The 25,814-nt window shown below is 38.4% G+C and overlaps 2 protein-coding genes across 2 annotated transcripts in view; one reads left to right on the forward strand and one right to left on the reverse strand.

Moving 5' to 3' along the window:
* On the forward strand, positions 1–25,030 carry TCTN3 (tectonic family member 3). The gene is given in 15 exon segments (XM_019724760.3): positions 1–349; positions 518–641; positions 963–1,081; positions 4,040–4,167; positions 4,588–4,696; positions 4,784–4,846; positions 4,849–4,886; positions 5,387–5,422; positions 5,984–6,064; positions 7,136–7,261; positions 8,294–8,401; positions 8,822–8,916; positions 9,343–9,496; positions 12,333–12,470; positions 24,630–25,030. Coding segments are annotated over 15 exon segments (1,812 nt in total). The 5' UTR covers positions 1–96; the 3' UTR covers positions 24,870–25,030.
* LOC109443877 (17S U2 SnRNP complex component HTATSF1-like) overlaps positions 18,052–25,814 on the reverse strand; it is an 11,494-nt gene continuing 3,731 nt past the window's right edge. The window contains 6 exon segments of the mRNA XM_088791918.1: positions 18,052–18,386; positions 18,388–18,470; positions 18,473–18,532; positions 18,534–18,552; positions 18,554–18,688; positions 18,690–20,534. Coding sequence (XP_088648044.1) covers positions 18,281–18,386; positions 18,388–18,470; positions 18,473–18,532; positions 18,534–18,552; positions 18,554–18,688; positions 18,690–20,479 — 2,193 coding nt within the window. The 5' untranslated portion in view covers positions 20,480–20,534 and the 3' untranslated portion in view covers positions 18,052–18,280.

The raw sequence follows: 25,814 nt of genomic DNA on the forward strand, positions 1-25,814 counted from the left end.
ACGCCTTGCGACTCTGTCCCTCCCCTCAATCCTCTAGCAACGCGTCTGGCGACCGCAGAAATCCACCTTAAAACTGTTGGAAGTCTCGACTAACCTATGTGCGCCTCTCCGCTCATGTTACTGCAGGTGCTCTTCCTGATGGTCCCCGAGGGCGCTCGTCCTCAGCCTTCTTCCTCCCCGTCAGGGGCAGTGCCCACTCCTTCGGACCTGGGGCCAGGGTCGCAGGATGGGACACCTCAGCCCACCGAGGGGACTGAAACTCCCAGGGCTGTGCCTGGGAGCTCTACGGTGGGCCCTACTGTCGTCACCCCTTCGGTGCCTGGGAATAGGACCGCGGACCTCTTCCCAGGTGAGGAGAAGAGATGTGGGGATGGAAACGACTGACTTAGGTCTAAAGTTCTGTCAACAGTGCATTGCCACAAAGTGAGGAGTGGGGCTGTCAGAAGAGGGGAATTCGCACCTGGAAGAATCGGAGGATCTCGTCCCTTTTTCTCAGCTTTGTGTTGTACCTTCGCAGTCTTGCCGATCTGTGTCTGTGACTTGACTCCTGGTACCTGCGATATAAATTGCTGCTGCGACAAGGACTGCTATCTTCTTCATCCGAGGACAGTTTTCTCCTTCTGCCTTCCAGGCAGCGTGAGGTGAGTTGCGTTGTGCAGGTTGAATCCTAAAGGGGAGTGGGGCCCTAGAATAGGTAATATTTGGAAGTAGGAAGAGTTAGCCTTCCTGCCTTCCTGCCCCACTTCCACTCCTACAAATGGAATTACCTTGGTTTTTCCGAGGAGTGACGTCCCTCTTCAGATTCCCTAGAGCGAGCCTGTCCAATAGAATAGAACCTTCGTGTTGTCCTATGGCTGCCCAAGGAGCCCTCTCTTTGGCATCTGACTGACATCCCTGGGGCACCCTTCTTTGGACCTAACCCTGTGTTTCTAAGTGTGTCTATTCATTCTGTTTCCACACAGGTCTTCAAGTTGGGTGTGTGTGGACAACTCTCTAATCTTCAGGAGTAATTCCCCATTTCCTTCAAGCGTTTTCATGGATCCAAATGGAATTAGGCAATTTTGTGTCCATGTGAACAACTGTGAGTAGAAATATGTTGGCTGTTGTTATTGCCTAACATTTATTGAAAATTGGCTTTGTTTCTATCCTTTTCTTTGTCTTTTAAACTTTTTTTCCTTTGAATTTCTATCATCCTTCTTCTCCTTCTGCCTCTCCACCTGCCCCCTCTCTTTTTATTAGTGAACATGTGCACTTTCATATCCCTTATTGGCTATGGGTCAGAAACCCCATACAAAACTTTAACTTCAATCATCCCTGTTAGCCCAGATAATTACCGATAGGCTGTATTCCCCCACTTGCTACAATCTCCATGAAAGCACTCCCTGAATCCCCAGTACCTGATACATAGGAGCCACCAAATAATACTTGAATCTTTGAAAAATGAGTCTGTACCAACCTTGTTTTTATTTTATGAGATAGCAGTGTTGGGGAAAGAGTATTAGACCTTTCCATGTGCTTACTAGCTGCACAGACTTGGGCAAATCTCTTAGAGTTTCCAGTCTCATTTCTTCAACTGACAAAAGTATTAATAACACTGGCCCTGGATGTGAAAGTGCTCTGTAACTGTATAGTGCAATAATGATAAGAGGTGGTGGTTGTTATTAAGGTTTTTAAATAGACTTAGAAATATGCTGGTGATAGCTGTAACATTTCTTAAGATATGGAGCTATATGTCTCTTTTTTAATGTCTAAGAAGCAAAATAATGTTCTCACACAAAACAGACTTAAATGTCCCTTACACCCTGAAAGTTAATTCATCCTGATTTCATCTGACGTAAAAAAGAAATAGCAAAACTATATTTACTTCAGAAAACAACCAATTTTCAGTTTGGGGGGACTTGTAATAAGATTGCGGCTGCTCCAGCAGCCTTCTTATGCTCTAGAGCTATTACATTAGCATCCAACTGGTCCTCCCTCCTTTTAATCTCCCCTCCTGCTTCTCGTATACCATCCTGCCACTGCTTCTGGACCAGTGGTTCTGAACTTTCTTCCTCCAACAACACCTGAGAGTCACTCTCTTGGAAACTATAGGATACTTTGAATGTTTATATGAACATTGTGTCTTCCAAGGTAAATTATCAGCACCTAGAAAAGATGGACCAGATCTCTGTTTGTACTCCGTGCTTCATATTTGCTGATAATGATCATCAATAACAGACGTTCTTAGTCAAAGTCTGTATAGCATGACAGAGTAGAGTGGAGACCAGGAATCAGGAGATCTGTGATCTACTCCTGCCTCTGCCAGATGGCTCTGTGGCCTTTTGCAACTCATTTACGTCTCAGGATTCAAATATCCTAATGGGATTGAGCCAGATGGCCTCTAGGCTTTCTTCCACATTTGAAATTGTATCAAAGTTTATTATCCTTAGCCTATATTCCTTATCTGCATCATCCCTGCTTAGCACCAATATCCCTGCATTAAAGTGAGAATCAAAATGGTAACTTTTTCTTTTAAGCCATGAAAATAGTCAGATGGATACTTACCATCTCAGCTTATCTTCTTTCTTAGCTTAACTTAGCTTTTCTTTCATTTACAAGGATAGAAATAACTGCATTTTTTATGAGGTAAGTATTTCTTCCATGTGGTTTTCAGGGTATGCGTTCTGAGGAAATGTTAAACAGCTTCTGGAAGCTTTAAAGTTTGAAGGTTCAGATCAGAGGCAGAAGAAGGTGGTCTGCAAACCAGCAGTGTCAGTGTCACCTGTGCCACAGCAATACTTTTAAAACTCCAAAATGCATGCACATCACTGGGAGAGCTCGTTAACGTGAAGGTTCTGACTCACTATGCCTGGCGAGTGGCTTAAAACTCTCAATTTCTGACAAACTCCCTGGTGATGCTGGGGCACCACACTTTGAGTATCTAGAGGATAGAGAAAGAGTAAGTAAGCTGCAGGTCCCCAGAATTGAGAATTGTATTCTCCATTTCAAGCTCTATCAGAAAGCTGCAAAGTCAAATAATTAAGGCTTTGTGATTGCAGAGGATAGAGGTCAAGTTGTTGTCATGTAGAATCCTCATTAGCTTTCAGTGATGCAGGTCTTGATACCTATTTGAGTCCGTCCAAATGACCATAATTATTTGAAGAATTAAAGGAATACATACAGGGCATGTTTCTGCTATGTTCCTTTTTCAAGTTAGCAGAAGACTTGGGTGGTGAAGCAGAGTATTGTCCATCACCAGCCACCCTCTGGGCAGGGGACAATGCCAGAGGTCTTTTCTTACATCTCTCTCCCAGTGCCCTAAAGACATGGCTGCAGAAGCTTGGGTAGATTTATACATTGCTATAAAATAAATTGTAGGGTTGTTATAGAAAGTACCCCTTTGGAGTGTCTGAAATTTGAATGTAGGAATTATAAGGTGAAAGGAATAAAACATGATAAATCCATATACTTGATAGATGGAAACATTATTACTAGGACTGGTCAGTTGAAGTTTAGAGCAAAAAAAGGGTTTGGAAAGGACAAATCAAATATTGCCATGTTCCTATGGAAACACTACTGTTTTGTTATACTAGAGACACACTTGGTGTAGTGCAAATGTTAGCATTATTGAGCCTCTCCTTTTCATCACAAATTGCTAATCGTACACATTCCTGGTGTCAGAGACTTGGAACTAACTGGCATTCGTTGGCCATAGTCTTATCTCAGATCTTAATACCAAAACAATAATTCATTTAATAGATTACAAATAAATTAGAAAATGATAGAAATCTGAACCGTTATTTCTGAAGATGGAGTATTGATTGGGAACCTTCTGGGAAAATGTTCTGTAAACTGAGTAGTAGTAATAAAAATATATAAATTTGTAGAAATTCTTTTGAGTTTACACTTAAGATTAGTGCATTTGTATACTTCACCTTGATATGTATATATTATGCCTCAATAAAAATATTTTTAAAAATTAGTTACTTGGTATGCAAGATATTTAAAAATAAATGTCTTTCTTTACCTAAATCCCTTTTCTTTTTAAAAATCATTTTAGCAAAATTAAACTATTTCCAGGAGCTCCAAAAGGTCAATGCAAGCAACTTCCAGGCCCTGGTTACAGAATTTGAAGGCAAATCATTCACTTCCACATTCCAAACACAATCACCATCATCTTTTTACAGGGTGAGCCTGGGGAAGGGGATGGGATTGTTTGGTTTGATTTTTCCCTCACAGCTGACAACTGCCGGGTGTCTTTGAAGTACCCTGCTGCAACCGTGTTTCCCCGAAAATAAGACCAAGCTGGACCCTCAGTTCTAATGTGTCTTTTGGAGCAAAAATTAATATAAGACCCGGTCCTATATTATATTATATTATACAAGACCGGGTCTTATATTAATTTTTGCTCCAAAAGACGCATTAGAGCTGAGGGTCCAGCTTGGTCTTATTTTCGGGGAAACACGGAATTAGGTAAACCATTGTTAGCTCTTTTGGATTGCAGTATTGTCTACGTTAACAAGCTGTTGAGTTAATTTTTGTTTTTACTTTTCTGGTGGACTTCAGTCTAGTCTCACTGTGAATACATTTCTGTTCTACTTTGTCCAGGCTGGGGACCCCATTTTGACTTACTTCTCCAAGTGGTCTGTAATAAGCTTGCTGAGGCAACCTGCAGGAGTTGGAGCTGGGGGACTCTGTGCCGAGAACAATCCTGCAGGTGAGTCCAGAGCACAAGTGCCAATCTTTTTGTTCAATTTAAAATAGGCTTTCTCATTTATCATCGCCTTGATCCTTCTGTTCTAAGGTTTCCTAGAGAGTAAAAGTACAACCTGTGCTCATTTCTTCAAGGACCTAGCAAACAGCTGCACCTCAATGCTGCCTCTTACTATAATTTCACAGTCTTGAAGGTGGGTATCCCTTCTCTCCCTACTGTCACCATTGTGGGTTTAAAGTCAACAAGCTTCCAACTTTTGGGTTGTGGGAAAAGCACTGAACTGGAAGTCAGAATGCCCAAGAGCTACATAAAAGGCAGAGGGCCTACAAAACCCTATCATCTGAAGAAAGATGAAAGAATTTGGGTTATATAAGCAAGATAAGAGAGTCTCACCCTCCAGGCTAATGACATTGGCTTGGGAGGATGGGAGGGGTGGTCTCACTATTCACCAAAACTTCTTGCTTTTGCCATTCAGTAGAGCTCTGTTCAGAGTAGGTGGGCATCGCAGTCCAACCAGCCTCCCCTCAGCTTTTCTCCTGGCATTTTAATGTAAAGCCTCAGGTAGAAGAGAGGAAGCAAATCATTCTAATATGTTGATTCCCACCCTACTCCCTAAATGTGAAACGACAAGCTACTGGAAATTTTTCTCTAACGTATATGCATAGTCATTTTTTTGTTGTTTTCTTATTCTAGGTTCCAAGAGGTATGACTGATCTGCAGAATATGAAGGTATGATGCTGTTTATCAGAAGAAAGTAGAGAGAATATTCAGTCTCTTTGCATCTCAGACAATTTCAGTCTAGATTGTAATAGTGAAAGAAAATGTCTGTATGACAAATCAAACTGTTAAGTGTGAATCTAAAACAATGTTTTCCATATAATTAATGTGCTATATGATTAATAAGCATCATATGAAATAAGAATTCAAAAGGTATTAGATAAGTTTGGGAAACATTGGGTTAAATAAAGGTAAACACTATATTTAGGGTGGACTTCTTGGCATCTTTAATATGCTAGAGGGCCTTGTTAATCTCTAAGAGGCGCGTATCAAATACAGTGTTTCTAAAACTTATTTAACCATGGAACCTTTATATCTAATAGAATTAATGTTCTGAGAAATATATTCTTAGTTGTGCTGATTTAGAATGACTTGAACTTATGTTGTAGGCTGGCAATGGAAGGATCAAGGGGATGGTAGAACATGAAAACTACTCATTTCAGCATGATATGTAGCTAGAAGAGAAAATGCTGCCTTTCCATTGAAGTTGATTTGCTTCTTTCCCTTGGCTAGTTCCAGGTTCCTGTAACACTTGTCTCAAAGGCTGATTCTCCTCTGTTGGCTGGAAACACTTGTCAGAATGTTGTTTCCCAGGTAGGGATGCCGACCTCAGGTCCTGGAGTGATGTATGTTGATCAGCATTACCAGAGGTGCTTCATCTTCCATTAAGTACCAGACCGCGTGAATTTTTGTGCCCTACCTGAAACTTAACATGTCAAGAATGGAGCCCATCCTCTACCCCCCACCATGGTTCAGTCATTTGCATCGCCACCATCCTCCAGTATTTCATGTCCAGAACATTAGGATTATTTCTGACTCCTCTTTCTTTGTCCATATGCAGTCTATTATGGTTCTTACTGACCACATTTTCTTCTGTTGAAGAAGTCAGTATCATCTGAACATCTGAAATAGACTAGTCAACTTCTTTTCCTCTATTCTCTCTCTTCTAATCAACCTACAGACGTAAGAATTATCATAAAGCATAATTTTTAAAGACTATGCTCAAAAATCTAATCAATTACCTTCAATTGCTTCTAACTTCCATCTCCAGCAATTATCTTTATTCCTCTTAAGACATGGGGACAGCCAAGTAAACCATATTTCCATTCCATGATCACCTCTGCCCCTACTCAGCCTTTTTCCGCACACTATCAAAACTTATTTTGCTTCCCTTTCACTTCTTCCTGTAAACTCACCTCTCCCCTTAACACTTTCAGAAAACTCTGTCCAGTCTCTCTTAATGTGTAGATGTAATATGAAGTCAACTTTGTCTTTTCATGGTATTTGTGTTTGGCATTTTTAAGGTTACTTGTTTATCCTCCCTCCTTCAGTTATCTTTTATTGAGATAATAATTGATATATAACATATTAGTTTTAGGTGTACAACACAATGATTTGATATATGTATATATTGTGAAATGATTACTACAGTAAGTTTAGTTAACATCCATTACCACAAAAGTTTAGTAATTTTTTTCTTGTAATGAGAACTTTCAAGATCTACTCTTTCAGCAACTTTCAAATGTACAATATTGTTAACTATAGTCACCATGCTGTACCCTCATTCAATTATAACAAAACCCTTAAAGACAGAAAATCTTTTGTCTTAAACATAATTGGCCCAGTAAATAATTTTTATTAATTGATTCTACTTTTGTATTTCAGGTCGTCTATGAGATAGAGACCAATGGGACTTTTGGAATCCAGAAAGTCTCTGTCAGTTTTGAACAAACCAACCTGACCGTCGAGCCAGGCACTTCCATACAGCAACACTTCATCATTCGTTTCAGGGTTAGGGCCCTTCTCTATGGGATCGAGAGGGGAAGGAATATTGGGTTAGAAATGGTTACTCTGCTTCTGTAACACATGCGAAATAGAATAAGAATATGAAGGCCTAGTTCAAGCTGTCAGTTGAAGCCTTAACGTTTAATATCCCAGAATTTAACTACAAATGGCAGGAATTCAACAATATTTATTCATTAACATTTTTTCTGATTCTCTATCTGGCCCCCAGCAAAGCAGGACTTCAATCTCAACTCCAAACTCTTTTTTTAAATAGTCATTTTGAATCATAAATTCAGCCAACATCCCACAGAAATTCTTTAACTAGCTTTTCTCCTCTTTCTGAGCATTCAGCTGGTTGGTTGTGTTTTTTGTTTGTTTGTTTTTTCTTTCTACTTTTACTCTTTATGTTTCTGTATTCTTTGAGCTTACATGCTTACAATGAGCATGAATTTTTGCCTGTGTGTATTTATGAACATGAACATGTAAAAAATATAATGTGATGGCATTCAGAGTTTTATTCATTTCCCACTTAATCTAAGTTTCTCATCTTGATCACCACCTTTAGGCTTTCTTCTACTTCTTTCTTCTTTTTGAACCCAGCACAGTCTGGTTTCTTCCCAGTTCTGCCCTCAAGTCCTCATCCAAGTCTCATGTCTCTCAGAGTTCATCTTTGGAACATGTTTAGTTAATTAAAATATATTTCTAAATTACGTTTAAATTCCTTTCAGCCAGGCTGAACATAGCCCGAAATTGATAGTAATTTTTGAGAAACAGGGTTGATAGATCCTTCATTGTAATCCTTGGTAGAGCAGCATATAGTGAATTTCAATATTCAGATCACTCAGTACTTATTTAAGGGGGAAAAACAGGAAAAGTCATTGGAGTAAAAATTTCTGCAAAATACTACACTGTGGAAGGAAGCCAGATTGTTCAGTGCAGCTAACTTACTGTATTGCCTTAGCGAGGGCATGAAGCCAAGCAGTACAGGTAAGAGAACATGCTTTTCTCCATAGTGACTCTTCTTCACTCTTTCTGCAGGCTTTTCAACAGAGCACAACTGCTTCTCTCCCTGGTCCTAGAAGTGGGAATCCTGGCTATATTGTGGGGAAGCCACTCTTGGCTCTAACTGGCGACTTAAGTCACAAAGTATCCTTCTTGGAGCTGGGTGGCCTGTTACAGCTTCATGAGAAAACTGTAGCTGCTGATTTTTTGAATTTTCCAATTCTGAGGTCCCCCCATTTTTTAGGTATCCATGACTTCCTTTACCAAACCATTAATATATTATGTTCTCAAATGTTGATGCAATCAAAGGCTTTAAAACTTATGTTAGACTGCCCAAAGGTGAGAGGATTGTGACTGATTTTTGTTTTAATGTATTTATATGCTGGTGTGCGGTTTTTGGAAAATCACTAATTATCTCTGTGTTTTTTAATTACTGGAGGAAGAATACAAATTGTGACTTGAACGATATCATGATGGTAATAAAATATATATAGTGTTAAGGAAACAAGAAGAGCGTACTTTTTTTCCTGTGATGATATCCTTGACCATCACTTTCCACCTCAGATGACCCTCTTACAGAGCCAAGGTGATGGAACTTGCTCTGTTAAGAGGCACGAAGTACAATTTGGAGTGAATGCAATGTCTGGGTGCAAGTTCAGGTAATTCTTTGCTTCTGCATCAATTCCTACAGTTTTGTCTCTGTCTGTAGGGATTATGTTGGTATTAACTTTTATATTTTGAATGAGAGTTCAGAGAATGCTAGTTAGGAATAGTCTCATCTAAATAATATTGCTAAGAGTTTTCTGACAGTCCTCTACACCTACTAAGGATTATTTTCCTCCAATTTATTTTGTAGTATTATTTTTTTAATACTTATTTTATTTATTTTTTTAAGGAGGGCACAGCTCACAGTGGCTCATGCGGGGATCAAACCGGCAATCTTGGTGTTATTAGCACCACGCTCTCACCAACTGAGCTAACTGGCCCTCCCTATAGTATTATTTCTAACATTTGGATTTATACATTAGGATGGTTACAGTATTATGTTAGCATTGGACTCCAGCCTCCATGGTATTTAATTTCAGGCTGAAAAATGTGGACTGTAGTCGCTTGCAGCAGGACCTGTATCAGACTCTTCATGGAAGGCCCAGACCAGAACATGTTGCCATCTTTGGTAATGCCAACCCAGCCCAGAAGGGAGAATGGACCAGGATCCTCAGCAGGAACTGCAGTGTTTCAGTAAGGAGAGAAATACATCTTGTGGAGACTCAACTTTCCCCTTTTGTTTGTAAATTACTGTTATTAAAATTAAAACCAACCCTATTTCCCTAGATGATGTGGTTGTCATAGAAGGAAGATAATGCAGTTGTCTTAAGAAGAAGGATGTAAGAAATCATGCCCCTTTGATGTCATTATTTCAGGTTAGGTTTATACCTAACATTTTCCTTACTTGGGGAAAAATTTGAAGGTAGAAAATGTAGAAATTTATAAAGGCCATGCTCTGTGGTTCTAAATCAGCCTGACTCATAGTAAGAGTAAATATTAATATATTTCATCTATATACCAAATATTCTCTTATATGCTTGAATGTTGGTCATCATAGATTCTTTGAGGTTGAAATTGTGTTCTTTCTGTTTGTTATATAAAAACTTATATTTTTACATTTACTTTTAATACAAATACATTAACAGGCTAAAAATTCAAACCATGTAGAATGGTATGAATGAAAAGTAAAAACCTCGACACTCCCTCCCCAGAAGTAACCTCATTTAGCTATTTTAGCTCTTACTTTTCCTGGTGGCCCACTAGATCCGTGTATAGCAGGTATATCGCTAGACTCCAGTCTAAGTAAAATAAGGAAATCTGCTGTGCTATTCTGTCATCTTCTTTTGCCTACCCCCATCTCCTCACTTTAGTCAACTGTACCTTTAATCTTATTTCTTTTTATTTAAAAGTTTAAATTATTTTTCTGTATAAGTAATATATACACTTGGTTTGAAATTCAAAAAGTACAAAATAAAAATTTCTCTCCAAGGCAGCTCTTCCATTCCACAGATGCAACCAAAGTTACTAATTTCTTTCCTTCCACAGATAATACATGCTCATACAAGTAAATACTCTTACATTCTTTTTTTTAAAGTCCAAATGATATAATATCATAAATACTGCTCTGCACCTTGGTTTTTTTCACTTGATCTTAGAGTTTGTTCCATGTCAGTACGTACTAAGCCTTCTCATTCTTTGCATAGTATAGTTGCATGATATTCCATTATACAGATGAACCATAATTTCATTTATTTAACCAGTTTTATTGGTGGACATTCATGTTGTTTTCAGTCTTTTGCTATTACACACAATGCAACATTTTATAACCTCATTCAGGTACCGTTTCATACATGTGAGAATAAACCTATGTGATAAATCCTAGAAGTAGAATTGTTAGATCAAAGGTTACATGCATTTAAAAATTTAATAAGTATTGCTAATTCATTCCCCATACGGATTGTACCAATTTATGGTCCCACAACCCATGAGACTGCTTGTTACCCCTTCATCAATACTGCTATCAAACTGTTTCATTTTTGCTCATCTGATAAGTGAAAAATAGCATCCCAGTGAGTTTTATTTTTCTCTCTGAGCAAGGTTGAGTAATCTTGACATATGGTTCAACAATTTGTATATTCTTTATTATCTAATTATATCCCTTACTCATTTTTATTGAATTACTGGTCTTATGACTTAGTATTTGAGAAATAGGCTCTTTTCTGTGGTATGATTTGCAGATATTTTTTCCCAGTTTGTTATTTGTCTTTTGACTTTGGTTATGGTGTTTTTTGCCATGCAGAGTTGATTTTTATGTTGTGAAATTCATCAGTCTTTTTTTTTTTTAACATTGGAGTTTTAGTTCTGATTTTGAAAGGCCTTTCCCCTTAGAGATTATTTTTAAAGTGCCATGTTTCCCTTTCTCAGCACAATTATGACTTTATTCTTTGTATACTTCTTTCCTTTTTAGGAGATTTGGGAGGATAAGAAAACACATATACTTGATCCAGCCTTTAAGCAACTGCAGTCAAATTGAGTTCTCTTAAACCTCAAAGCCATACTGAGGGAATGTGGTTTGGGGTGATACATGGTTGAATGCAGGAAGGGGTTGGTTAGTGACAAGGAGAAATTGGAACCCTCAGACATTGGTGGTGGGACTGCAAAATGGTGCAGCCACTTGGAAAACAGTTTGACAGTTCCTTAATACATTAAACATAAATATGGTCTATTTATGGTCTAAATATAAATATGGTTCTATTCCTAGTTTATACATGTTATTACCTATGTCTAAGCCTTACTATAAAGTATGAAGCTAGAAAAGCTCAAGGCATATTTGAGGATAGTTTGTATCTAAGTTACAGTAACCTCCTGATTGATGTCCTCACTTCCATTAATCCTTCCTGCATCTTGGAATCAGTCCTCCTAGAAGCAGACTACTTGGTTTCTCTTCCTAATCTAACACTGAAATGTCTTCCTTAGCCTTTCACTGTCCCTATGTTCAGGTCCTTTGCTTCAGTCACGTGGTCTGCTCAGGGCCAGTACCTCGGACATGCCTGGCACACAGGAGACACTCAGTAACTATTATTCACGTTAATCAGTGAATGTCCCTCCATGGCATCATGTGCTGTTCTAGTTGTATACCTTTTTATGTCTCTCTGCCTGAATTTTCCTTTAATCACTGTTTCTCCCAATCACATATTACTCATTCCAGTTCCATGAAGCCATCCTCAAGCAGAAATGGATGTTTCTCCTTCTGGCATTCCATGACCCTGACTATGCCCCACTCACTGAGAACTTCTTATAACCATAGTACATGGGCTCATGTTTTATTAATCGATTAGTAATTTCCATTTTAGAATATTACTTTTCCTAAGATCAAGGACAATAATGTGGTCTAGTGTGAACTTTTGTGTTCTTTCTCTAAGCCTTCTGTTATTTTATAACGTTTAAGAAATAATGGCTACTAAATGTATGGTGACTGACTATAGAAACCATCAGCGATTCAAGCAGATGCTTCTTTATCTTTCTGCAGGCTACGCATTGTACTTCCTGCTGTGTCATACCCGTTTCCCTGGAGATCCAGGTATTATGGGCGTATATAGGCCTCCAGTCCAACCCACAAGCTCATGTATCAAGAGCCAGATTCCTATACCAGTGCCAGTCCAGACAGGTAAGTCATGGCTCATAAAGGACCACTAAGCCTTATAAAGCCTAGAGTGTCAGCCATTTGATGACCAGATCATTTTTAACTTCTGAGAGTCAATTTTTGGCTAGAGTGAGCTGACATTACTTTCAAGTTGATCCTCCCTGCCTGGTTACTGAAATTAGCATGTTGTCATGGTGACTACAGTCTGTATTCTTTTTCCCGCTTTTTTACTTTCCTGTACCCAGACTATTGTATAGGTTAATTTCTTCTTAAATTATCACACCAGTATTACTGTACTGGTTGATTCAACCACAGAAAACATTTTCTGTAACTGTGTATTCAATGTGATAGTCACACACTTATCAGAGTCTCTGAGCCTGTTGATTGTTTTTAAAGTTATTTCTGCAGCTAGTTTGGAGTCATCAATTCATGGTTGATTGTGCTCCATTAAAATAAATAATTTTAGTATGTTGTAAACGTATTTTTTAAATGCTAGACACTAATGGGTCACAATTTGCAATTTGAAAAATACTTTTAGAGAATACATCTCTGACTACATTTAAAGCTAATTATATTGTTTTATTTAACATCTTTTCATTATAATTGAAAGTTGGCAGTGTTTAATATCTCAATCAAATAGCATGTGCTAGAAAAACTACCAATATAGTTAGTGGTTCTTAATCTTACGGACCCCACATTGAGAATCTGTTGAAAGCTATTCACTTACTAGAAAAATGCACAGACACACATTCTTTATATAGGTTCAAGGGATTTGTTGATTTATTGAAGCCAGACTAAGAACTTCTGCCACAATCTCATAATTAAATAGGCAGTATATTAGGAAGGATAAAGAACACTAAACAAAATAAGAATAATTCAGTGTTAGAATTTAGAAATAACTGCTATAAGAGAGGGCTAGGAAGTAGCTAGATTGGTGAAACAAGGGTTCTATTTCTATTTTCTGTTGATGGCTTGGAGAATATCAACTGACCTCTCTTCCAAGGAGGGACAATAGTACCACTACCAGTGGACCTGATCATTGTACAGTCAGTAAAGTTTCTGTCACTAAAGTCTTTTCTTTTTCAAGGATCAATCAACCACTATTTGCTTCTATCTCTTAATGAATTATTATACTATAGAAGTACTTTGCCCCCCTTCTATGGTTCTTAATAGCCTCTATAGACATCCTTACCTAGTTCACAGGTTTTTTTTATCTTACCTGTTTGTTTTTTTTAAGATTTTATTGGGGAAGGGGAACAGACTTTATTGGGGAACAGGACTTTATTGGGGAACAGTGTGTACTTCCAAGACTTTTTTCCAAGTCGTTGTCCTTTCAATCTTAGTTGTGGAGGGTGCTGTTCAACTTCAAGTTGTTGTCCTTTCAGTCGTAGTTGTGGAGGGCGCAGCTCAGCTCCAGGTCCAGTTGCCATTGCTAGTTGCAGGGGGCGCAGCCCACCATCCCTTGAGGGAGTCGAACCGGCAACCTTGTGGTTGAGAGGACGCGCTCCAACCAACTGAGCCATCCGGGAGCTCAGCGGCAGCTCAGCTCAAGGTGCCATGTTCAATCTTAGTTGCAGGGGGCACTGCCCACCATCCCTTGTGGGATTCGAGGAGTTGAACTGGCAACCTTGTGGTTGAGAGCCCACTGGCCCATGTGGGAATCGAACGGGCAGCCTTTGGAGTTAGTAGCATGGAGCTCTAACCACCTGAGCCACCAGGCCGGCCTTACCTGTTTTTTTTAAAGGAACTTTTGAAAGTTATGCTCATTATTCCATATGCCAACCTGTATAACCACTTGAGATCTCTCCCTGATACATGATGTTTAATCACAAATTTTAACATATTTGTTCTCTTCACTCATTTGAGAATCTCAATAATTTCATTGACATCTTTAAAATAAGTGAGGGGATTTAAATTTTTTCATTGGCTTCTCCTTCAATATATGTATGTCCCTAAGAAAATATGGAGAAATAATGTGGACATTATCTGGAAGAATACTGTCATGCACTGCATAATGACATTTCAGTCAACAACCGTGTATATGGCCATGGTCCCATAAGATTATAAAGGAGCTGAAAAATTCTTATCATCTAGTGACTTCATAGCACTCATAAAATCATAGTGTAACATATTACTCACATGTTTATGGTGATGCTGGTGTAAAACTTACTGTACTGCCTATTGTACAAACCTATTGTACTGCCAGTGGTATAAAGTGTAACACATACCATGTTTCCCCGAAAATAAGACTGGGTCTTATATTAATTTTTGCTCCAAAAGATGCATTACGGCGTATTTTCAGGGGATGTCTTATTGTTTCATGTACAACAATCTACATTTATTCAAATACAGTCATGTCATCTTCTTCTGGAATACCGTCATAACGTACTAAATGTGTCCGTCTGGCTGACAAGCCTAACTGGGGCTTATTTTCAGGGTAGGTCTTATTTTCGGGGAAACATGGTACAATTACAGTAGTAGGATATAACAGCTAGGTTTGTGTAGTGCACTCTATGACATTTGCACAACAAAGAAATCACCTAATGACTCATTTCTCAAAATGCATCCCCTTTGTTAAGCAGCGTATAACTGTTATATATAATTCATTATTTTTCAGAGATTATTATTCTCCTTAGTTTAACTTTATGTAAATCACTAGTTCTCCTAAAATCCGTGTTAATACATAAGCTAACTTTTCCTTAAAAATGATGTACTTATTTGAAGAAAAAGTACCTTTAAATAGTCACTTAACAATATGCTTTATCGTTAAATAAGTTCTAGCCATCGTAATAGAAATCACCACATCTTATTGTGTTAGATTAAAAGAGACTCATGAATATAACAAACAGATGCAGTTCATGTTTTTGCTTTGGGATTCTGATTTGGACAATTGTAAAGCACATTTTGGAATAGTTGGGAGAACTTGAATATGTACTATATTTTAGATAGAAAGAAATATTACTAACACAAAAAGGTAGAGGTTAACTTTTTAAAAAAGCAGATTACAAAACAGCCTGTACAATTTGATCTCATTTGGTTAACAATGCATATATGGATGTCTTGTGTATAGATAGAGACATAGATGTTAATAGTGATATTTTTAGTGATAGAAATAGTGTTTTTCTTATTTTCTTTAACTCTTTACAATCTAATTTACTACTTTTGTAATAAACTTTCTTAAAGTCACTAGGAAAATACCTAAAAATAGCTAGATGTTATTTTAAAGATGAATTCAGTTTCGTTCACACTAGTGTGGAAAAACATGAAATACTTAGGAACAAATTAGCAAAAGGAGTGTAAGACCTCTTCACTATAAAACATTAATGAGAGAAATTACAGGGAACCTGAATTAATGAAGAGATATACCATGTTCATGAAGTAGAAGACTCAGCATTAAGGTAGCTATCTCTAATGGATCTGTAGCTTAAATGCAACCCCCCAAAAAAACCCTAGCAGGCATTTTTGTGGAAATTGACAAGCTGATTATAGAATTTATGTGAAAATCAAAGATCTTAGAACAACCAAAACAATTTTGAGAAAGAACAAAGTTGGAGGACTCAATCTACTGATTTCTAGATTTACTCTAAATCTCAAAGACAGTGTGATACTGATATAAGGATAGGCAAATAGAGCAGTGAGACAGAATGAAGAGTCAAAAAAAACAGGTGCACAAATTAAATCAATTCAATGGGAAAGGACTTTTTAAAAAAAAAAACGGTGCGGGAACAACTGGATAAAACTGGAACTACTAGATAAACATATGGGGGGTAAATCAACTAACTTCACACACAAAAAGTATTTATGCCTGGATCATAGATCTTAAATCCAGAGTCATAAAGTTTCTAAAAGAAACATAGGAGAATATCTTTGCAAATTTGAGGTAGGCAAATATTTCTTGGACAGGAAACAAAAATCATTAAATCTCTGCTCATCAAAAGACACCATTATGAAAATGAAAAGGCAGGCTATAGTTTGGGAAAAAATATTTCTCAATGCATTGTCTGACAACAAAATTCATGTCTAGAATATAAAAAGAACACCTATAAATAAATAACACAAGGAACCCACCCCCCCCCAAAAAAAAAAAAAAACCTGAAAATGAGCAAAAGATTTGAACAGATAACTTTATTCATAAAAAAAGATAAACCAAATGGCTAGTAAACACGAAAAGGTGCTCAATATCATTAGTCTTTAGGGATATACAAATTAAAAACCACAAGATAACTGCTCACTGGAATATTCAATAGACTACTCACTAGAATAGCTAAAATAAAAAAGATTGATAACATGAAATGTCGTAAGAATACAGGACAACTGAAATTCCCATACATCGCTAGTAGGAATGAAAAATGGTACAACCTCTTGGTCTTTACAAATTCATCTCCCCTATACCCAGGAATTTTACTCCTGCATATTTACCCCTAAGAAATTAAAACATATGTCCAAAACAAGACTTGTATCAGAATGTTCACAGCAGCCTTATTCATGATAGCACAAAACTGGAAACAACCCAAGTATCCATCATCAAGAAAATGAGCAAATTGTGGTGTATTCACACAATGCCATACTACTCAGCAATAAAATTACTGGTATACAAAAAAACATGGATGAATTACAAAAACATTTGTCTTGAGTGAAAGAAGACAAACACACAAAAATACACTGTAAGATTCCATTTGTATGAAGTAGAATAGGCAAAACTAGAGTGACAAGTCAGAAAGTAGTTGCTTCTGAGAAAGGGACAGGGACTATACTGGGAAGAGGCACAAAGGAATTCTCTGAGAATATGGACATATTCCAGATCTTGTTTTGGGTGTTGGCTACATAGCATATACAACTGTCAAAACTAACTGAACACTTAAGATTTACTGCATATAAATTATGGCTCAATAAAAAAGTTAAAATGAAACAAAAAGACACTTAAGAAAAATGGGAGAAAAAAGCCACTGACTGGGGAAAATATTTGCAATACACATACCTGGCAAAGTTCTTGTATGTATTACAGAATAAAAAAACTCTCTCAGCTCAATAATGAGTTACACATCTGAGCCAAAGAGGAATTTATCCTAGTTCATAGTCTAAAACATGTAGGTACAAAACATACAGAGATGGTATCCACAGCTTTTTTTCTGATAATGATAGTTTTCATTTGTAATGATTTGACATGCAGATTAATATATAATGGTTTAAAAATTGAGATTATAAAAATGTACTGTAGTACTATGTAGGGTGTATTTCTTACTACCAAAGCTAAACAGAATCTAATCCAAACTTTTCATGTTGTTACAAAGTAAATCTTATTTTGGAACTGGATTTTGGTGCAAGTAAACTGAATTGAAGGGAAAAAAAATCCCCTAAACCTCACAAAATGTTAAAACAGAATTGGTGGTGGTGATTTCTGAAGTAAACAGCATATTATAGCTTACGGTAGAAATAAATCAGTCATACATAAAAACTGGATCCCTAGTAAAAGAAATGGGCTGACTTGGCCACATTCCTTTTATTGTCTTTTTTCCCCTGCATATTAACAACTTATTTTTATTTCTGAATATCATTAATTTCAACCAGAATGCTTGAAAACATATTGTGCATGCACTGAACAATCTGACAAAGGGCAAGTATCCAGTTTATTTACATTACACTATGAAGTTTTAACTGAACAGCCAATTTTAGATTTAAAACCAGTCAGTACAGGTGACAATGAAAACGGCAATGCATTAATCAGACGGCATTCTACCACTATGCACGTGTTCATGTTACACTACTGGTAATTACCCTGGAGTATAGACAAAATGGAGATGGAGGAATTGCCCTCAAAAGCCTATTTTAAGGGATTAAAGAGCATCATGTGCGTCATCATCACTAGTGAGGACAAAGCTGCTGCCAGTGGACAGGGGCCCTTCTTCCTGAACATTCCCCAAACTACCCACAGTCCCTCTCGTCAGAGTCACTAAACAACTTCTCACTGGAATCCTCATCCAACAACTTCTGGGTGGACTCATCACCTTCAAACATCTTGTCATCTGTTATATATCTTCATCCTCCTTTGCATCTACTTCTTCTTCTGAGTCTTCAAACATTTTTTTTATTTGCATCATCTTCCTCCTTTTTCATCACCATCTTCAAGCCTCTTTTCATCTGTATCTCCTTCGTCCTCTTTTTCATTGGACTCATCACCAAAAACTTTTTCTTATGCATCTTCCTCTCCTTCCTTTGCACCTGACTCTTCATCAAACTCTCGCAGAGCCTTCCTCATCAAACACTTTATCAGAGTTGTCACCTTCAAATTCTGATTTTTCAGGGCCATTTTCTTCTAACTCATTTTCGAGGACATTTTCATTAAACTCCTTGTCGGAGCCGTCCTCATCAAACTCTTTTTTGAGGCCATTTTCTTCAAATTCTTTTTTGGAGCCATCTTTAAACTGCTTTTCAGAGCAGGCTTCCGATTCGCTTTCCGAGACATCTTCTTCAGACTCCTTTTCAAGGCCATTCTCTTCACAACCATTTTTGAGTTTCTTCTTTTTGGATTCTCCTTTGGGGCTATTCTCTTTGGACTCTTTTTTAGGACTGGCTTCTCCAGACTCTCTTTCAGGGTAGTCGTCTTCATGCTCTCTTTTGGGGCAGCCTTCCTTGGGCTTTCTTTCAAGGCAGCCTTCTTCAGCCTCTTTTTCAAGGCCACTTTTTTCAGCATCTTTGTCAGAAGTATCTTCTTCAAATTCTTCCCCATCTTCTGTTTTTTCCAACTTCTTCTCATCTATAGGTTCTTCAAATGCCATTTCAGCTGTGGCTTCTTGAGCATTCATTTTTGATGTGCTAGGGTGCTCCAAAAGATGCCTTACTCTAGAAGGCCCTGGCCTTTCTGAAGCACAGATGGAATTTGAATGTTGAAGACCTTTATTGGCCTCGGGAGAATTGAGGAAAGCCTCCCATCCTTTTAGCCTTTCCTCCCTTTCTCTTGTGGTCTCCTCTACCTGATAATCTGTTGTCCCATCCCACGCTTGGGCAGTGATTTGACGGCCACCAAACCACCGTCCATTGAGGGTTTGAATACAATAGTCAGCTTCCTCTGGATCCCTGAAGGCCACAGAGGCCACACCATCTGGGTGTCTGTCAAAGATAAGGAGCTTCCTAATTTGTCCAAACTTTGAACATTCTACTCGAAGGTCTTCTCTGATCTCATTCAGCACCAAAGGATCATCCTCAAAATCTACAGGATGAAACATATTCTTGATGATGACGACTTGCTCATGACGCATTCGGGATGGCCCAGCTCTTCTCTCAGGTCTCCAATCCAACTGCTTTTGTTGCAGAGACAGCTTTTTCTTGTAGTCCTTGCACTTCTTCTTCTTCTTTGAGGCATCATATTCCCCTTTCAGTTGAAACTTTGCCACCTCAACATGTAATTTGTAGCCTCTAATTTCATCTTCATCCAAAAATTTTAATGCAAGATCCACAGATTCCCTCTTCAAATAACAGCAAAGTCCATCTCCTTTAAGATTTCCTTGATTATCTTTGTAAAGCTTGACCTTAAATTCTTCTGTTTGAGGATCTCTCATAATAATGCCAAACTTGGACATGAGCTGTATAAATTCATCCACTGTAATGTCTGGAGGCAAACCAGACACATATACATTTGTATTTCTGTCTTCTTCAACATGAAACCATCCTGATTCAGCCTTTCTCTTTTCTCCCTTCTTTTTGGAATCAATGGGTTCAGGGGGTTTTCTTTGTGGCAGTTCCTCTGAAGGACTAGCACTGACATCCTGCACATTTGCAGTAGAGCTAGACACACCATCATTAGAAAAGCCATAATTGGCCTGATATGTAGCAATGAAATCTTCAGTTATCTTGGGGAACCAAGCCTTCTTGTCCAGGTCCCACTCATAGGGGGTATCATTCGGTTGCTGCCCGAAAGAATAGATTTCTCCACTGGGATCTTTCTGGGTGTCTCCATCCTTGGTGTCTCCATACAATTCTTGCATTCTCAACTGCTCATCAAAGTCGTCCTTCTCATCCAAGTTGTTGCCGCTCATGTTGCTGACTTAGCCCAGGGGCAGGATCCAGGCGAGCTAAGAGGCAAAGATGAGGCTGGAGGAGAACAGAGAAAATGAGATCTGTAGCTCTCGGCCTGCACCTTGCCACCCCCCAACGCGCCTCCCCGTGGCACCCAGCAGCCCCCCGGGAGGTTGGGCCACATAGCGGCCACACTGTGCCCCGTTCTACCAACCTTCTGTTTGTGCGCTGATGCTTTCCTTTAATTGTGTTGATAACAGAAATGAGATGACTGGACTTTGAGGGAATTTGTTTTTTTGGGATTTTTCACTCTAGTGTTTTTGCTGGACATGCTAAACATTTTGCCTAGGTATAACTTAAAATGCGAATAGGAAAAATTTAGACTTTAGAATTCAAATATAACACACTGAATTTAACTAAGAAAGCTTGTTCTTTATGTGGTACTAAAACACAGATTTTAAAATGGGTCAGTAATATTCAGTATTACCTAGTGACCCAGCAAGTGCATTCAAGTTCCTTTTAATTTAACTGGAATATCTACTAGCCTGCATTTATTCTAAACCTCTACACAGTTATGGAGACAATATTTTTAATATAAGAATAAGCACTTCATTTGACATGTTAATTAATAAATAAGTACATGAATGAATGAAGCACAACCTTTAGGGATCCTAAGATTACAGTGTGGTGAGAAGGATGAGGCGTCAAGATGATCTGTAATTGCTGGCTCTTCAATGGCTATGGCATCCTTCCTACCTTGTGATTTATTATCTCTTATTACTTTATATTAGTTTCCTGCCTTCAAAAATACCTCTATTCATTTGTCAAAAATGAAGTCATTATTGAGTGCTTACTCTTGGCCAAGTACCATGCTGGGTGCTAGGTATGGGAAACAAGATAAACATTGTCCCTGTTCTTATGGAAGGTATAGGGCAATAATGAGGTGAAGCTTAGAACAGTTTTAGAAATTCCCCAGGAGATGCTGATGACCTGGGCCCAGGTGGGGGTTGTGAGGGCTGCAGGAAGTAGACAAGAGTTCAGAAGGTTTAGGGATGTCATAGGTAGGACATGATTGCTTAGGTACGGAGTTTGAGGGAAAATTAGGATGATGGATACGTTTTTAGTTTGGGAATTTCATTCAATTCTTTTATATCTTATACGTGATACCCTGTTGATCACCAAATATTATTTTGCATTTTGCAGTAACCCTTATATTTTTCACCCCCAACTCTCCACACACACTTTTTTTTTATTTAATTTTTTAAAAATTTATTCTCTTTTTTGTCTTGTTTGTTTTGGACGGCTGTCCTCAAGCTACTGGAACTCATTTTGCCTGTAGAGTGCCTGGAAATATAGATGGCCCTTAGCCAGTGACTTAAGGGTGAAAGAATATGAAAGCCCAACTACCTTGCCTTGGATTGGAACAACACACGTTGTGAAGCCTACCTTTCAGAGTTCCCCTGCAGATTGGGCTAATGCTAAATAATGGTATATATCTTTGTATAATTTATCAAAATACATATATTTTTTAAGGGGAAAAAATGCCAGAAAAGAGGATCTCTTAGCAAAAAAAAAGTCTCATATCCCCCTTGCCATCTTATCCCCCCTTGTCTGCTTTTCAGAAATTACCTGTTAAACTCTTACTCTTTTTTCTGGTACTTACCCTCAATTTCTAAGCAATATTTATAGTTATCTTTTGAATCAGGAATTTATAGATAATCTATTGAATTCCTATTTTGGTAGGTGAGTTTAGCTCTGTTAGTCGCCTCCTATCCCTCCCCCTACTTGCCCACTGTAGTTATATCAAAAAGTTTTATTAAATCAATGAGTGTTTCATTATGATTATATAAATGTACATGATGAGCCAAGGAATTAAATATTTGTGAAACTTTTTACTTTTCCTGAAATTGGGGCTGTGGAACTGCCAGATGTCAGTATCTTTACGTATTTTGCTGGAACTGTTAATTTTCTTCAGCAAAGACCCTCCTGACTGAAGGGTGTGGGTAAAAGACCACCCGTCAGCATTTTGGTGCTAGATAAAGAAAGGGATTTCGTTATACACATTAATTTCCCTATTTTTAGTTCTATACCTCACTTTGCTCTTTTCTGTGTCCAGCATCTCTAAATCCAGAATGTCTCTGGTTTGAATTGTCCAGTCTCTTCTTGAGGTAGGGCAGGGGTTGTTGCTTGACTGTACTGACAGGGCTTCATTCAGTAACTATTTTCTGTCCCTACCTCATCCCTGCCTGCTGTTATGTCCTATTATTGAGTCTTTCAGGATTCTACAAAGATCTACTTCTAGTCTCTGAAGGCTTTGAGGTTTGGCCTTCTTTCCCTCTGAGAAACCTTGCCTCCATCTGCTTTCTATATTCACATATTGTGATATCTCTCTATTTCAGTAAAGATGGAGTTTTAATTTTTTTATATCTGTTTCTTATTGGATTGGAGTGCTTTTGAGATACAGAGGGAGAAGACATGTCTTTATGTTGCCATCTTAATATGAAGTCTAGTAGTAGTTCTTGATGAGCATATATCTTGGGTTAGTCTGTAAAAAGTTCAAAAAGAACTTTTATCATGTGGGGTTTCCCAGCCATTGAAACATTATCATAGGCTTAAAAATATGTATTAATATATACTACACTCTTCCATCTAACACCAGTACCCCAGTTCTAACCACAGTTCCCAAATGTACTGCTAGTAGGCAGTTTAAAATTTGCCCTCCCCCTAAAGGCTCTGAAGTGAGTCAGAGCAGCATGTTAATTAAATCAACGCCTAGAGAATATTGAACCCAAGGCCGAAAATCCATTCCCTATTCCATTTCCCATCCCAAAATATTTCTAGCCATTCCAGTCAATATAGCTCATCAGGCATTCTACAAATGAGATTCAATAACAATATTAACAATATGCTTCAATAATGTCAACTGCAAAGATTTGCTCCAAAAACTGAATATATAATCTCTTCCCATTATAAAGTTCCTAGAGAAAAAGTCCTAACAGTAGATCCTTTCATAAGTTAAAGTCCAAAGAAAGTTTATTACTTATTCTTCTTTGTCTAGTTAGTCTCAGCCAGCCTCCCATGCCTAGCTGGAATCAGGATTTCCTTGGCAGCTTCAGCCTAAGCTGGCTGTTCTTGTAATGTATGTGGTGCCTCATAAATTACGTTAGTTCTTATTCCAAGTCCCTCATGAGCTTAACTGTTTACAAAAAAGAATCCAAAGAGTTAATATGACATGCAAGATTATCACAGCACTGGCCCCACATGCATGTAAAACAAACAAACAAACAAACAAACAAACAACAACAAAGAAAACCCAGTTCCTAGAAGGGTTATTCTGGGCAAAACTATGTTTCTAGCATGGTATTTATTGTCAAAGACCACAGCAGATAATATGTGGCATCAGAGTGAAGGAAGGTAAATGGAGGGAATCTTTATTGCTGGTTTAACAAGATAGTTTATTTACTGTCAAATTATAATCAGAAGTTTGCTTGTTGAGCACAGTTAGAACAAAGGGAATTCATTTTAGATAAACACGATTCCAGTCATCAGGCCACGACTGTATCTACCAAAAGCTATGTCTATTAGATCAGACACTTGAGTCAGCTTGACGGGGTCTCTTCTGGGAGCATCTTTTTATTTAACTTGAATTGGTGGGTGGTTGGGAGGATGCTTTCAAAGCCTGAAATTCTGTAAATCTGATTTTTTTAAATCTACATTACTGAGTTCTTTGCTTTTTCCATGAAGTTTCAAATTTCTTTCTGCAGTTGAAGAAGGAATGGAATTGTCGCTACTACTTCCATTAGTACATGTATACCGTTTCAGAGCCTGGAGCCCCTGGGACATGATAAAGTAGAGCTGTTAAGCACACAGTAGCAGCAGTTTTGCCATCTGGCCTCTCTGATATCAAGGCAGCTGCCCAGTTGGGTGAAGCTAGAGTCAGTCTTGAGGTAGATGTAACTGTTCACAGTTCTGGTGTCATGGACTGTTTGTAAGAAACTCATTTCCTTGTGTTTCATAGAAAGAGAACTACATAGGACCAATATGGAAAAAAAAGGTATCTCTTGCTTAGAGCTATTTGGTTTCAGTCTTCAGGGAAAGTAATAATAGTCAGGTGGAGGGCTTTTTGAACGGGTACCAAGTGCTGACCTATCATGGACTTTCTTACTGCAGGATTCCCAACAAGTAACAGAAGAAGTATCTTTGACAACTATTGTGACCTTTGTGGACATTACCCAGAAGCCAGAGCTTCCACGGGGCCAACCCAGATTGGACTGGAAACTGCCATTCGACTTCTTCTTTCCTTTCAAAGTGGCATTCAGCAAAGGAGCAGACTCTCAGAAAGGCTCAGTTGCTCCCATCCTTGCCTTGTGTCTCTTACTACTTGGAGTTCTCAGCCTAGAGACTGAGTGAGAAAAGGAGAATCAGGTTTTAGTTTTCCCTATGGGAAGTCCTGCAGCAGCCTACTTCTGTTGGCTAATGACCATAGAGCACTTAGGATAATAGAGGACCTAACTGAAGGAATCTTTGTACATGAGAGATTTCAGAAAAGCAATAAAAAAATATTCACCCTAGCTCTGCTGAGAACGCTGCAAAATATCAGGTACACACGAGGTTCTGTACTTCTCAAACAGGGAAGAACACAAAGAGACCCCCTCCAGCCCTTCAGCTTGTGTTACGCCTGCTAAAGGTTTGCACAGCCTTCATCCATCTGCTCACAGGCACACTTGGGCCCAACACCAAAAGGAACATGTTACTACTGTCCCCCAGATGAACTTGGGAATAGCTGCCCTCTGGACTTGAAACAAGCTGACTGTTCAGAACAGAAAACTGCTGGCTACCGGTATATATTTTATCTGGCTCCTCCCCTCTCCCTGGGACCACACTGCCCAGGCATGCGTGAGGAAAGCAATTCTTTCTACTCAATTTCCAAAATCAATGTGGAATCCCAACCCTCTTTGCTACTAGTAAATGACCCTACCATTCATTCTGCTCTTTCCTTCCCACCACTGGGTAAGGAGAAATAAAACTGATTGAGAGCTTTGTTGTTCTAATTCCAACAGCACATAGAAGTTAACTGACATGTGGTCTGCCTCATGATTATTTTTCTATATATGTGAGGTTTAAAAAAAAGGAAAACATTTTGATAACACAGCATAATAGAATTTAAATCACAGGACTTGGGTTTTTTTTCCTGGGACATAGACTCTCTGAAGATCCCACTTGTGGGGCACTGACATGAGTAGTGAGTTCAGCACGAAATCTGTTTGTTTAGCATACGGCACTGGCAGCTTACAAAGGGCAGCGCATGCCTGTGAGCGTGGTTTGGTCCTACCTGCGTGACCAACTCAGAGAGTC

This window comes from Rhinolophus sinicus, chromosome 15 (genome assembly GCF_057876585.1).
Source record: "Rhinolophus sinicus isolate RSI-liver-muscle chromosome 15, RSI-T2T, whole genome shotgun sequence".
In the NCBI taxonomy this organism is placed as follows: domain Eukaryota; kingdom Metazoa; phylum Chordata; class Mammalia; order Chiroptera; family Rhinolophidae; genus Rhinolophus; species Rhinolophus sinicus.